The sequence below is a fragment of the Oncorhynchus mykiss genome, chromosome 2 (assembly GCF_057628025.1).
Source record: "Oncorhynchus mykiss isolate SJ-2025 chromosome 2, ASM5762802v1, whole genome shotgun sequence".
NCBI lineage: Eukaryota > Metazoa > Chordata > Actinopteri > Salmoniformes > Salmonidae > Oncorhynchus > Oncorhynchus mykiss.
In genome coordinates, this window is record NC_143023.1 from 38,742,746 (window position 1) to 38,756,277 (window position 13,532).

A 13,532-nucleotide genomic window follows, 5' to 3' on the forward strand; every position below is an offset into this window, starting at 1 on the left:
GGGTGACTGATTGGCAGCTTTATTGAAATACCTTCAGTGGTGGGTGGACACCAACACAAGTAGATACCAACGGTCACTTCTTCATCTGTTTTGACTGATTACATTACCGTGACTGGGATTCAATCCAATGCACGTTAGGGAAATGCACATTGCGTTTGACTTTAAAAGGGAATTTACACTTGATTACCACCGCGTTTACACGGAATTTGAATTCCTAAAACATGGGGAAAATCGCATTTAAAATGCACATTGTCAGCAGTGCAACCCTACAATGCGCCTTCTATTGAATCCCTGCCACTCTAAGTTCATTTCATGGTCAGCGGTGTCTTTCACCCGCTGATTCAAGGAGAAGTAGTGGGGAAGGCATCCATTTGACAGATGCGGTGGTAGAGGAATTGACAGGGCACGTCGGACCAGGCATGAGTGTTACTCTGTAGGACCACACAGTCCTCACCTTCCAGCCCACCGGAGACATTGTTATCAGGCTCCGAGCTGTACGGTTGCCAGAAGCTACAGGGAAAGGGAGGTAGGGGGAGAGAAAATATGACGGGTAGGATGGAATTGAAGTCACAGAGAGGGAGAGCGATAAGACAGAAGAAAAAAAGTTAAAAAGGAGGGGACAAATGGTGGAGAAAAAAGCAACAGATATTTTGAGTCAATGTTGTACGTGTCATGTTGAGATTGTTGAATGGGTTTGCAGACCCTACATACTTATTTGTGAGCGTTGTGTTGTCCACCCATCTCCAGTCCCCCTCCATCTCTCTGTCTGATAGGCCGATCCAGAAGTAGTTATTAAACCCACCAATCCTACTTGCCTCTTTTTCCAGGGCTTCCTATAAACAAACACATGGTTGCGATGAGAACACACACACACGAACACACACGCGCACACACACGCGCACACACAGTTTCTTACATGCGAGCTCTTGCTGTGCAGGATGCTAAGGTGGCTGCCCATTGATGTACAATTGTCTCTGCTGCTCGGCCAGTCCATCTTGTCATTACTGAAGTAGTAACATTTTTCATTTACCAGTACATGAAGCCACCCCTCAGGACACCCTGTGAAATTCACCACTATAAACCAGAGAGAGAGATGGTGAGAGAGAGATGGAGAGAAAGAAAGAGAGAGAGAGAGAGGGAGGGAGAGCGAAAGAAAGAAAGAAAGAAAGAAAGAAAGAAAGAAAGAAAGAAAGAAAGAAAGAAAGAAAGAAAGAGAGAGAGGGAGAGAGAGAGAGAGAGAGAAAAAAAGAAAGATATTTGGATATAATTCTACCTTTGTACTGTATGATAGAAATAGTATTCACTATACCCAGCTGTGGGTTCATGTCCTGTGTCAAAGGTGGAATGTCCCAAGATGTATGAAAATGTTGCTGCAATGCATTATGGAAATATTCAGAGAACTTGATAAAAGAGGTAGGGGAATGTAGAGCCATAGATTGGGGAATGTTATTAGGGCCACTAATCACATGAACCTGACCGTGTGACCTCCTGACCCTGTCCTGACCATCTGGGAACATACAATATACAGGATATTTGATGGGATACGTTTAAACAGGAAGCACTAACCACGATCACACAATGAGCAGTTATTTAGGAGATCAGTAATTTGTCCATCAGTGATTCTGTGCCGTCTAGTGGCAATGGAGTTCTTCTCAAACACGTACATAGAGTTTTCTGGCTAGCGCTAACCTGTGGCAGAGCAGTTTTTTGCCAGACTGGCATAGTTATCACGTAGGCGGCTGTAGCGACGCAGCACAGTACTCAGATCCAACTTCAGGGCTGCCAACTCTTCCTCGGGGGTCTCCCGAGGTTGAGTGACATTTGACAGGGGCTCTGCAGCTGCCTGATTGGTGTTGATGGATACCAAGAGGCCAATCAGCACAAAGAGGATGGTCTGACACGTCAGAAGTCCTGCCCACTTCTTCCCCCTCTGGGAACCTGATTGGATTGATCAAAGAGAGAGCTCAACAGAGTTATATTATACAGAATACTGTGCATGTCAGTCAGGGGACAGTTTAACCTGACTAGAATTGAGGTGACAATTCGTATTCCAGCAACAGTTCTACATACAGGATGTGTTTTTTTACGTCTTTTAAATTAACCTAAATATTGTAACAAAGTGACTTGCCCAAATTTGATACACACAAGTACGCACACGCACGCACGCACACACGCACATACACACACAGTGGTGTAGACCGAAAAGTTTATTTTACCTTGCTTAGAATGGTAGTTCTTCATGTTCCCTGTGTAATATCACTGGTACATGGTCAGTTAACCGTTCATAAATCGAATTTGTCTCTCTTTCCACTCAGAGTTGGTGTTATATACCGACGCGGCGTGTGTTTGTGAGTGTAGGCAATTGGTTGGAAAGTACAAATTGTGGAAATAACGTTTTGCTGGACCTGAGACAGATTTGAATGGGGAAAGTGAATCAATAGATCTGGTGCAATAGCAGAAAATCTGTCATGGAATTAAACCCTGCTGGTCATGCAGAGTTGGATCAATAGTCTCAGTGAACAAACAAATGCTACCGAACTAACTGGATTTGTCATGGAGTTTGAACATTATTTGCCAATGGTCTGAGCGATCAAGGTTCTCTCTAATGCACAGTCACCAAACATGACTGTGCATTTTCATGAGGTTGACAGAGAGGTTTACAACAAAGGCATGACATTGCACTTTAAGCCGAACGCTCTGTAACAGCATGGGTTTACTTGTTTTGTTTTCACAAATGAGCAGCTGCATCAAATCCATGTGTATATGCAAACACACACACACACACACACACACACACACACACACACACACACACACACACACACACACACACACACACACACACACACACACACACACACACACACACACACACACACACACACACACACACAGAAGGACATACACAGCATGTTGCCCAACCTCTTCCCGTAAGATGTCTAGTTGTTTAACTTGGCATGCTATCGTCCCTCCAGGCTCCAGTTCACTAGCACGTTACAGAGTCATTTTGGCCAGATTCTAACACACCAAATCACATAGAGAAACAGAGTCATTTTGGCCAGATTCTAACACACCAAATCACATAGAGAAACAGAGTCAAAGACGTTACTTCACAGCATGATTATGTTATTTCCTAAATCCACTACTTTCCATACAAACACACAAAGCATGATTATGTTATTTCCTAAATCCACTACTTTCCATACAAACACACACAGTATGATGGACCCTCCTTCCAGTTTCCAATTTCTTGAGAGTTTTTGTTCAAACACACACGGACACACACACGCTCTCCTGCCTCATCCCCCTATCACACAGTCCTTCTGGCCAGATTCAGCGAGAGCAAAAAGAGAGCCAGAGAGCCAGAGCCAGAGAGAGACCAAGAGTAAGCAGGTTTGATGCAATACTAAAAGAACTGCCAGTGAATTTCTGGAGGAAGAACAATAAATACTGAGAAAACTATTTGATGGAACAGAATTGCGAAATCAACTCCCATCCCAGCTGTTTGGAATTACAAACTTTATTTCCCAGCAGTGACTTTATTTACCGTTAGTTACAAAGTCGGGAGATTCTGCAATAGTTGGTATAAGTAAGTTAAACAGTGATTGTGGTGAGAAGAGCTGGTGAAGAACTGAAACTTCAATCATGGAGGTAGAGAACTATACCAGTCTACACGAGTTTACTGAGGACATATCCTCCAGAGGAAACAAGCCTATCCTGAACAACCACAGTAAGTGTGTGTGCGTGTGCGTGCGTGCGTGCGTGCGTGCGTGTCCGTGTGTGCGTGCGTGCGTGCATAAGTGTGAGATTGACCATAACTCTAAGGACATGGTATCTCTTTAGGGAATAGTCAGTGTGAGTTTTACAGATAGTCTTTCAGTTTATTGGCTGTTTATCATCTGTTCCTTTGGAATCCTTTAGAACAAATCATTTGAAATATTTTTAATTGTCACCTTTTTACAACGTTATGGTTCCATGTTAGCCCACTGCACAATTGTAGGCAGTTACAGGTAGATTAGAGAGGTAGTGTTCATAGTCAAAGGACTTGTCTGGACAAGAAAAACATCTGAAGCATGAAAGGTGAATGACAGGTGAACAAAAAAAATGCCCTGTCACACTCGCACTTGTCTTTTCTTACTGGTACTGATTTGACAGATGAATGCTATTTTGAAGAAGGTTTGACTTGCAATGACTGTTATATGTGGTTATTTTTTGTGCCTATAGTTAAATGCTAAATGACTCCAATGTGAATGCAAATGAAAATGTGTCACTCTTTGCATTGAGCTGTAATCTGTCCGATCAGGTGCCCAGGGGCTGAAGAGGGGGTTAGAGTGTCTCAGAGGTCAGACAGCCCTCTTTGTGCTGATTGGTCTATTGGCCTCCATCTGTGCCAACATCGCTCTGAGCGTGCTCTGTGAGTTAACATCACTCTCTCTTTCTCTCTCTCTCTCTCTGTCTGTATGTCTCTTTTTCTCTCTCTCCAACCCAGCACCACCCCTCTCCCTCACTCTTCCTCGTCATGCCTTTTTGGGCATGCAGAATGGTAACGACAGTTGTGGCAGTTGTGCAATCCAAAAGGAACAAAAGTCCAGAACTGTGAAATTTGCTCCCTCCCAGGACTCTCAGTCTCTGGCAGCCCAGACTGTTCAGTAGTTACAGTGCCTTGCGAAAGTATTCGGCCCCCTTGAACTTTGCGACCTTTTGCCACATTTCAGGCTTCAAACATAAAGATATAAAACTGAATTTGTTTGTGAAGAATCAACAACAAGTGGGACACAATCATGAAGTGGAACGACATTTATTGGATATTTCAAACTTTAACAAATCAAAAACTGAAAAATTGTGCGTGCAAAATTATTCAGCCCCCTTAAGTTAATACTTTGTAGCGCCACCTTTTGCTGCGATTACAGCTGTAAGTCGCTTGGGGTATGTCTCTATCAGTTTTGCACATCGAGAGACTGAAATGTTTTCCCATTCCTCCTTGCAAAACAGCTCGAGCTCAGTGAGGTTGGATGGAGAGCATTTGTGAACAGCAGTTTTCAGTTCTTTCCACAGATTCTCGATTGGATTCAGGTCTGGACTTTGACTTGGCCATTCTAACACCTGGATATGTTTATTTTTGAACCATTCCATTGTAGATTTTGCTTTATGTTTTGGATCATTGTCTTGTTGGAAGACAAATCTCCGTCCCAGTCTCAGGTCTTTTGCAGACTCCATCAGGTTTTCTTCCAGAATGGTCCTGTATTTGGCTCCATCCATCTTCCCATCAATTTTAACCATCTTCCCTGTCCCTGCTGAAGAAAAGCAGGCCCAAACCATGATGCCGCCACCACCATGTTTGACAGTGGAGATGGTGTGTTCAGGGTGATGAGCTGGGTTGCTTTTACGCCAAACATAACGTTTTGCATTGTTGCCAAAAAGTTCAATTTTGGTTTCATCTGACCAGAGCACCTTCTTCCACATGTTTGGTGTGTCTCCCAGGTGGCTTGTGGCAAACTTTAAATGACACTTTTTATGGATATCTTTAAGAAATGGCTTTCTTCTTGTCACTCTTCCATAAAGGCCAGATTTGTGCAATATACGACTGATTGTTGTCCTATGGACAGAGTCTCCCACCTCAGCTGTAGATCTCTGCAGTTCATCCAGAGTGATCATGGGCCTCTTGGCTGCATCTCTGATCAGTCTTCTCCTTGTATGAGCTGAAAGTTTAGAGGGACGGCCAGGTCTTGGTAGATTTGCAGTGGTCTGATACTCCTTCCATTTCAATATTATTGCTTGCACAGTGCTCCTTGGGATGTTTAAAGCTTGGGAATAATTTTTGTATCCAAATCCGGCTTTAAACTTCTTCACAACAGTATCTCGGACCTGCCTGGTGTGTTCCTTGTTCTTCATGATGCTCTCTGCGCTTTTAACGGACCTCTGAGACTATCACAGTGCAGGTGCATTTATACGGAGACTTGATTACACACAGGTGGATTGTATTTATCATCATTAGTCATTTAGGTCAACATTGGATCATTCAGAGATCCTCACTGAACTTCTGGAGAGAGTTTGCTGCACTGAAAGTAAAGGGGCTGAATAATTTTGCACGCCTATTTTTCAGTTTTTGATTTGTTAAAAAAGTTTGAAATATCCAATAAATGTTGTTCCACTTCCTGATTGTGTCCCACTTGTTGTTGATTCTTCACAAAAAAATACAGTTTTATATCTTTATGAAGCCTGAAATGTGGCAAAAGGTCGCAAAGTTCAAGGGGGCCGAATACTTTCGCAAGGCACTGTATAACAATCAATCAATCAATAAAATGTATTTATATAGCCCTCCTTACATGATGTCACAAAGTGCTGTACAGAAACCCAGCCTAAAACCCCAAACAGCAAGCAATGCAGGTGTAGATGCACGGTGGCTAGGAAAAACTCTCTAGAAACGCCAGAACCTAGGAAGAAACCTAGAGAGGAACCAGGCTATGAGGGGTGGCCAGTCCTCCTCTGGCTGTCCCAGGTGGAGATTATAACAGAACATGGCCAAGATGTTCAAATGTTCATAGACGACCAGCAGGGTCAAATAATAATAATCACTGGTTGTTGAGGGTGCAACAAGTCAGCACTTCAGGAGTAAATGTCAGTTGGATTTTCATAGCCGATGATTCAGAGTATCTCTGCCGCTCCTGCTGTCTCTAGAGAGTTGAAAACAGCAGGTCTGGGACAGGTAGCATGTCCGGTGAACAGGTCAGGGTTCCATAGCCGCAGGCAAAACAGTTGAAACTGGAGCAGCAGAACGGCCAGGTGGACTGGGGACAGCAAGGAGTCATCAGGCCAGGTAGTCCTACGGCTCAGGTCCTCTGAGTGACCGAAAGAAAGAAAGAAAGAAAGAAAGAGAGAAAAAGAAAGAAAAGAGAGAAGGAATTAGAGAGAGCGTACTTAAATTCACACAGGACACCGGATAAGACAGGATAAATACTCCAGATATAACAAACTGACCCTAGCCCCCGACACATAAACTACTGCAGCATAAATACTGGAGGCTGAGACAGGAGGGGTCAGGACTTTAAAGAAACACCAATTTGTCCCAATCTGACCTCTCAATTTGGTCTCTATTCCTCTTTTTCTCTCTCTCTCTCTCTCTCTCTCTCTCTCTCTCTCTCTCTCTCTCTCTCTCTCTCTCTCTCTCTCTCTCTCTCTCTCTTTCTCTCTCTCTCTCTCTCTCTCTCTCTCTCTCTCTCTCTCTCAGTGTTGAGCAGGCCGTTACCTAGTGTTCCCCTGGAGACAGCATCTCTGACCCTGAAGCTGAACTCAGTTCGAGGACGTTATGTCCGTCTCTGTGATGACTACTCCAAACTGGGCCAGAGCTGCTCAAAGACAGGTAAAGGGGGGTTAAGTGTTATTCAGAGTGGATAGATACTTTAGACAACTGTCATTCACTATTACATTAGTTCACGTAAGAAATGGTGCACTGTAAAGGGGTTGCCGTGAAGTTAACAGTTACTTACAGGAATCTGTCAACTATTTATTTTAACTTGATGCTGCACTACTACTACTACAGTTAAGTTGGTACAGCACTCTCACTAAAGGGTGCAACAAAAATAGAGCCAGAAACAACAATACCATGCACCTGCTAGTGGTCAAAAGGTTTTTGGTGCTCCAAGAATACAGTACAATACTGTATTCTGTGGGACAGAAATGCAGTACCATTCAAAATAGGGCAATTCTTTCCCCGCCCAGAAAATGTTCCCACAATGCATCACAATTCACAGTATGCTGCAGTAAAACGATTCACAGTATCATACTGTTGATAATACCCCAAATGACTGTATAATGTACAGTCTTACTTTAAAGTGTACACTGTACAATATACATAAGATATGAATTACCCATGCATTTTTACTCATCCGTCTCTCTTTGTCCTTTTCATCTTCACCTCTTCATCTTCTTATCCTCCTCTTCTCCCTCTCTATTCCTGTTCTCCTCCTGTTATCTTTCTCCTCTCCTCTTCTCACAGTAAGTAAGTGTAGGGAGTGTCCTGAGGGCTGGATTCATGTAGATGAGAAATGTTACTCCTTCAGTAATGACAAGATGGACTGGCCGAGCAGCAGAGACAGTTGTACTTCCCTGGGCAGCCACCTTACCATCCTGCACAGCAAGGAACAGCATGTAAGATAGTGTCTGTGTGTGTGTGTGTGTGTATTTGTGTATGTGTATTCCCCTCATTGTAACCATGACTGTTTGCTTGTAGGACGCTCTGGAAAAAGAGGCCCGGAGGATTGGCGGGTTTGACTACCACTTCTGGATTGGCCTATCAGATATAGAGAAGGAAGGGGATTGGAGATGGGTGGACAACACAACACTGACAAATAAGTATGTGAAGCCCGTCCTAAATAATCCAATTTCACATGTGTTATAATGAGAGGGAGGCAAATAGTTACTTTTCTACAATGTTTCATTCCCTTGCTCCCTTTCTCCATTTGTATTTTCCTTCTTCCTCTTCTTTCATTCTATTCTCTTGTTTCCTTTTTTTCTACCTCTTTCCCTAACTCCCTCCTTTTGTTTTTGGGATTTCTACTTCTCTCCCTCTCTCTTACTCCCTCTCCCCTACCCCCTCTCTCTCTTTTCTCTGCCTTCACCCTCTGTCTCTCTCTCTCTCTCTCTCTCTGTCTCTCTCTCTGTCTCTGTCTCTCTCTTTCTCTCTCTCACCTTCCTTCTCTCCCTGTCTCTCTTTCAGGTATTGGAATGAGTATAGCTCTGAGCCTGACAATCATCACTCAGGAGGATCACACGGGGAGGACTGTGCCACCCTGGACAGCCATTCGCAGACCTGGTTTGACGTACCGTGTGACCACATCTACAAACGCATTTGTCAGATGGATGCCATCCGGCTAGACTGAATCACAGGACTTAAACTAAGCCATGAATTTCCCAATTATCTAGATCTACTGTCCATGCATTCATGAATGATGGCAATGTTTTCTTAAATAGCTTATCCTTTTTATGTCTTTCAAGCGATTTGAGATGTTTTAGTGCAATGAAAAGTGCTATAAAAGTGAAATGATTATTCTTACTGGAAGCATCAGAACTAGAAACTAAACTAGGTTATGGGTCAGATTTACTCAACTACACTGCCAAGTGTGTGTATTACTTTGTATTTTTTCAGAAACCATGAAACAAAATGGGACAGAAAAGGTTAAGAGAAGGGCTAAGATATAGAATGACAAGAGGAGATAAAGATAGTTTTGTGTTATAGCTAGTTTCATGAAATGTTCATTCCCTACTCAAAATAATAGATGCAAACATTTTGCAAATCTGGCACCTTCTGCAAGGAGAATTTCAATGAATGCACTCAATTTAGTAAATCAGTTAATGCAATCAAGGAGGTAGATGCTCTAATCAACTCTGCTGCTTGCCAAACTGATTGCTGGGATACTTTTGAGCAATCTGAGTGCTTTTTTTTATACGTGTGTGACCTGTACATAAATCTCCCAAATATTATGTATTGCTGCACTAACCATGAAAATTAATTCCTGAGAGTCAATAAAACTGTATTTTCAAATGATTTACTCTTCCTCTGATGTCTCTTTCTGTTTTGTGTCTGGGTTTTTACCCGTGCATGTTTCATTTTACTGGAATATATCATTTTTTTTATTGACTTTGGCGAACATCTGTTGGTTTCTCCTGTGTCTTTGCTCATCCAAAGTTGTATTGCTCAATGATGTAGCCTGAAAAAGGAATGTGTTTTCATGTGTTTTTTTTAACACATTTAAACACATTTATTTGCTGAAAGTATTTTTTATTTCGTATTTCTAATCCAGAAATCGTATTTTAATTTCTTTAAGACAACACTGTTTCTTACATCATATTTTGCCTTGGTGTTGTACAACATAGGGTGGGAGGAGGGGTAAGGCAGGCAGCTGGAAGGAGGCAGTAGTGGTACCAATCCGGAAGCCAGGGAAGGACTCAACTAGGCCAACAAACTATCGGCCAACTACATACATCACATGTATGTAAGATTATGGAACGTATAATTACAGAAAAGCCAACTTACTTCCTGGAGATCAGGGGGCTGTTATCGCCACATTAGAGTGGGTTCAGGAAGGGTAGGGGAAATATGGACCCAGTGCTCTGCTTAGTAGCAGAGGTTAGGAAGGCTCAAGCTGACAAGGAGACTGTTGTAGTTGTCTTTTTTTGATGTGGAGAAGGAGTATAATATGATGTGGAAGAAGGGGTTTTTAATAAAAATTGATATTATTGGGGTAAGAGGAAGAACGTACAACTGGATACAGGATTTCCTGTTTGGTAAGGGTGGAGAAATCTCTATCAGGCAGCACCTGGTGGATAACGGTACACCGCAGGGAAGCGTGATTAGTCCTCTGTTGTTCTCAATCAAAATGAATGATGTTTACTCTCAGGTACGGCCGGATATTGGTAGGTCGTTATTTGGAGATTATGGGGCCTTATGAAAGAGGGGGAGAAATGTGCCATAAACAGTCAGGAAGGTAAAGGAAGAAATTGATGAGGTAGAGTGGTGGGTAGTAGGATCGGACCCTTTTTTCCCCAATTTTCGCCTAAAACGACATACACAAATCTAACTGCCTGTAGCAAGGACATGCATATTCTTGGTACCATTTGAAAGGAAACACTTTGAAGTTTGTGGAAATGTGAAAGGAATGTAGGAGAATACAACACATTAGATCTGGTAAAAGATCATACAAATAAAAAAACAACTGTTTAAAAAAAATAATTGTACCATCATCTTTGAAATGCAAGAGAAAGGCCATAATGTATTAGTCCAGCCCAGGTGCAATTTAGATTTTGGCCACTAGATGGAAGCAGTGAGTTTGCAAAGTTTTTGACTGATCCAATGAACCAATGCATTTCTGTTCAAAATGTTGTATGAAGACGGAACAAATGTGCCTAATTTGTTTATTAATAACTTTTCATGTTCAAAACTGTGCACTCTCCTCAAACAATAGCATGGCATTATTTTACTGTAATAGCTACTGTAAATTGGACATTGCAGTTAGATTAACAAGAATTTAAGCTTTCTGCCAATATCAGATATGTCTATGTCCTGGGAAATTTTCTTGTCACTTACAACCTCAACTGTCCCGCAGGGGACCCACCGATCCTGAAAAAGTTTTTAATGTGGGGATTCAGGTTCTCTGTAGAGAAAACTCAGACAGTGTTTCATTTTGCGAGGAGGAAGGTGGGAGATAAGATATGCTTGAGGTTATATGGGAGAAACTTGGAGAGGGCGGGGGTCTTCAGGTTCCTTGGGGTATACTTTGACACTTAACTCAACCTGGGCAGAACACATTGAGAGAGTGGTGTGAAAGTGTAAGAAGGTGCAAAATGTGATGCGCTGTCTGATGGGGAAGGAGTGGGGGGCAGGGCATTCCTCATTGAGGACCATGTAGACTACTGTTCAAAAGTTTGGGGTCAATTAAAAATGTCATTGTTTTTGAAAGAAAAGCCACTAGTTGAATATCTGGGGCATCAGCATTTGTTGTTTCGATTACAGGCTCCAAATGGCCAGAAACAAGGAACTTTCTTCTGAAAATGAAGGCTATTCCATGCGAGAAATTGCCAAAAAACTGAAGATCTTGTACAACGCTGTGCACTACTCCCTTCACAGAACAGCGCAAACTGTCTCTAACCAGAATAGAAAGAGGAGTGGGAGGCCCCGGTGCACACCTAAGCAAGAGGACAAGTACATTAGGGTGGTTAGGTTGAGAAACAGACGCCTCACAAGTCCTCAACTGGCAGCTTCATTAAATAGTCCAGTCTCAACGTCAACAGTGAAGAGGCGACTCCGGGATTCTGGCCTTCTAGGCAGAGTTGCAAAGAAAAAGACACATCTCAGACTGGCCAATGAAAATGAAAGATTAAGATGTGCAAAAGAACACAGACACTGGACAGAGGAACTCTGCCTAGAAGGCCAGCATCCCGGAGTCGCCTCTTCACTGTTGAAGTTAAGACTGGTGTTCCCACCCTCTTCGACACCTACAGCACCCGATGCCATAGGAAGGCCAAAAAGATCATCAAGGACATCAACCACCCGAGCTACTGCCTGTTCACCCCGCTATCATCCAGAAGGTGAGGTCAGTACAGGTGCATCAAAACTGGGACCGGGAGACTGAAAAACATCTTCTATCTCAAGGCCATCAGACTGCTAAACAGCCATCACTAGCACATCAGAGGCGGCTGCCTATAGACATAGATTAGGAATCACTGGCCACTTTTAGAAATGGATCACTAACCACTTTTAATAATGTTCCGTATCTGTCACGTTTCTTCAAAATCGAACCCAGAAGCAGACCTGGACAAGGAGAGTAGGAAGAAGGTGAGTATTTATTTACAAGTGAATGTGAATGGGTAGATATATCCAGGTGGCGTAGCGGGTAGCGGTGGTGAGTTGATGGGAGTAAATAGGTGGATCCAATGGGGAAGCGGAATCCTCCGAAGACCAGGCGGGAATGGGGTAAATGATCCGGGTGAGTAACTGAAGACAGAACAAACGGAGGTAAGTTCAAGGCAAGCAATACGTAACAAACAACAAAACAAATTCTATCCAACTTGAGGCTGATACTCTGGCACAACATACTGTTCATGGCTAACGATCCGGCAGGGAATGGATGTCAGGTCCGGGCTTATGAAGAGGAGAGATGATGATCAGGACCAGGTGTGCAGATAGCTGATGGGATACAGGTGCGGGTAATCAGAAACCCCAACTGGCTACATTGCCCGGCAACCAGACAGGGTGCGTTCCAGGACGCCGGAAAAAACTCTCCAGGACAGAACATAGGCAAAAAACAGACTCAGGAAATGGGATTCGTGACAGTACCCCCCCTCCGAGGAACGCCACCGGGCGGACTACCCGGAGCGCCAGGGTGGAGGCGGTAAAAGTCACGAAGCAGGTCATCGTCAAGGATCTGACGCCGAGGAATCCAACTCCTCTCCTCAGGACCATATCCTTCCCAATCCACTAAATACTGGAACCCTCGACCCCGCCGTCTGGAGTCCATGATGCGGCGCACCGTGTAGAAGGGACCACCTAGCGATCATCCGAGGAGGAGGAGGACGAGGAGGAGGGGGTAACAGAGGACTGAGGTGAACCGGCTTGAGGCAGTAGACATGAAAGGTGGGGTGTACTCGAAGCGTTGCCGGCAATTTGAGTCGGACCACAGCAGGGTTAATGATTCTCTCCACCACGAACGGACCAATGAACTTTGGTGACAGTTTCCTCGACTCAGTCCGTAGAGGAAGATCCCGTGTAGCCAACCACACCTTATCTCCGATGGTATAAGCGGGAGCAGGAATACGGCGACGATTCGCCTGGATCTGATACCGGTCAGAAACTCTAAGGAGGACCTTCCTGGCCCGATGCCAGGTCCGGTGGCAACGACGAATGTGGGCCTGGACAGAAGGGACCGAAAGATCCCTCTCCTGAGAAGGAAACAAGGGAGGTTGGTATCCGTACAGGCATTGGAAGGGGGACATCCCAGTGGCAGATGAAGGAAGGGTATTATGGGCATACTCGACCC

The 13,532-nt window shown here is 43.7% G+C and overlaps 2 protein-coding genes across 3 annotated transcripts; one reads left to right on the forward strand and one right to left on the reverse strand.

The window, feature by feature from the left end:
• On the reverse strand, nt 1-2,303 carry LOC100301666 (C type lectin receptor B). The gene is given in 5 exon segments (NM_001160495.1): nt 1-510; nt 712-833; nt 917-1,074; nt 1,690-1,938; nt 2,217-2,303. Coding segments are annotated over 5 exon segments (723 nt in total). The 5' UTR covers nt 2,242-2,303; the 3' UTR covers nt 1-341.
• An 864-nt stretch (nt 2,304-3,167) lies between these two features.
• LOC110489499 (CD209 antigen-like protein C) lies at nt 3,168-9,544 on the forward strand. Of its 2 annotated transcripts, none has more exons than XM_090199218.1 (6): nt 3,168-3,730; nt 4,304-4,414; nt 7,229-7,360; nt 7,997-8,148; nt 8,231-8,352; nt 8,717-9,544. In XM_090199218.1, the coding sequence occupies exons 1-6, from the start codon at nt 3,646-3,648 to the stop codon at nt 8,877-8,879; spliced, it is 765 nt and encodes a 254-aa protein (XP_090055344.1). In that variant the 5' UTR covers nt 3,168-3,645; the 3' UTR covers nt 8,880-9,544. The 2 variants fall into 2 exon arrangements, with proteins under 2 accessions (XP_090055344.1, XP_090055348.1); XM_090199222.1 differs by lacking the exon at nt 4,304-4,414 and adding an exon at nt 4,490-4,543 and having other exon boundaries at nt 3,318-3,730.
• Nucleotides 9,545-13,532: the final 3,988 nt, after the last annotated feature.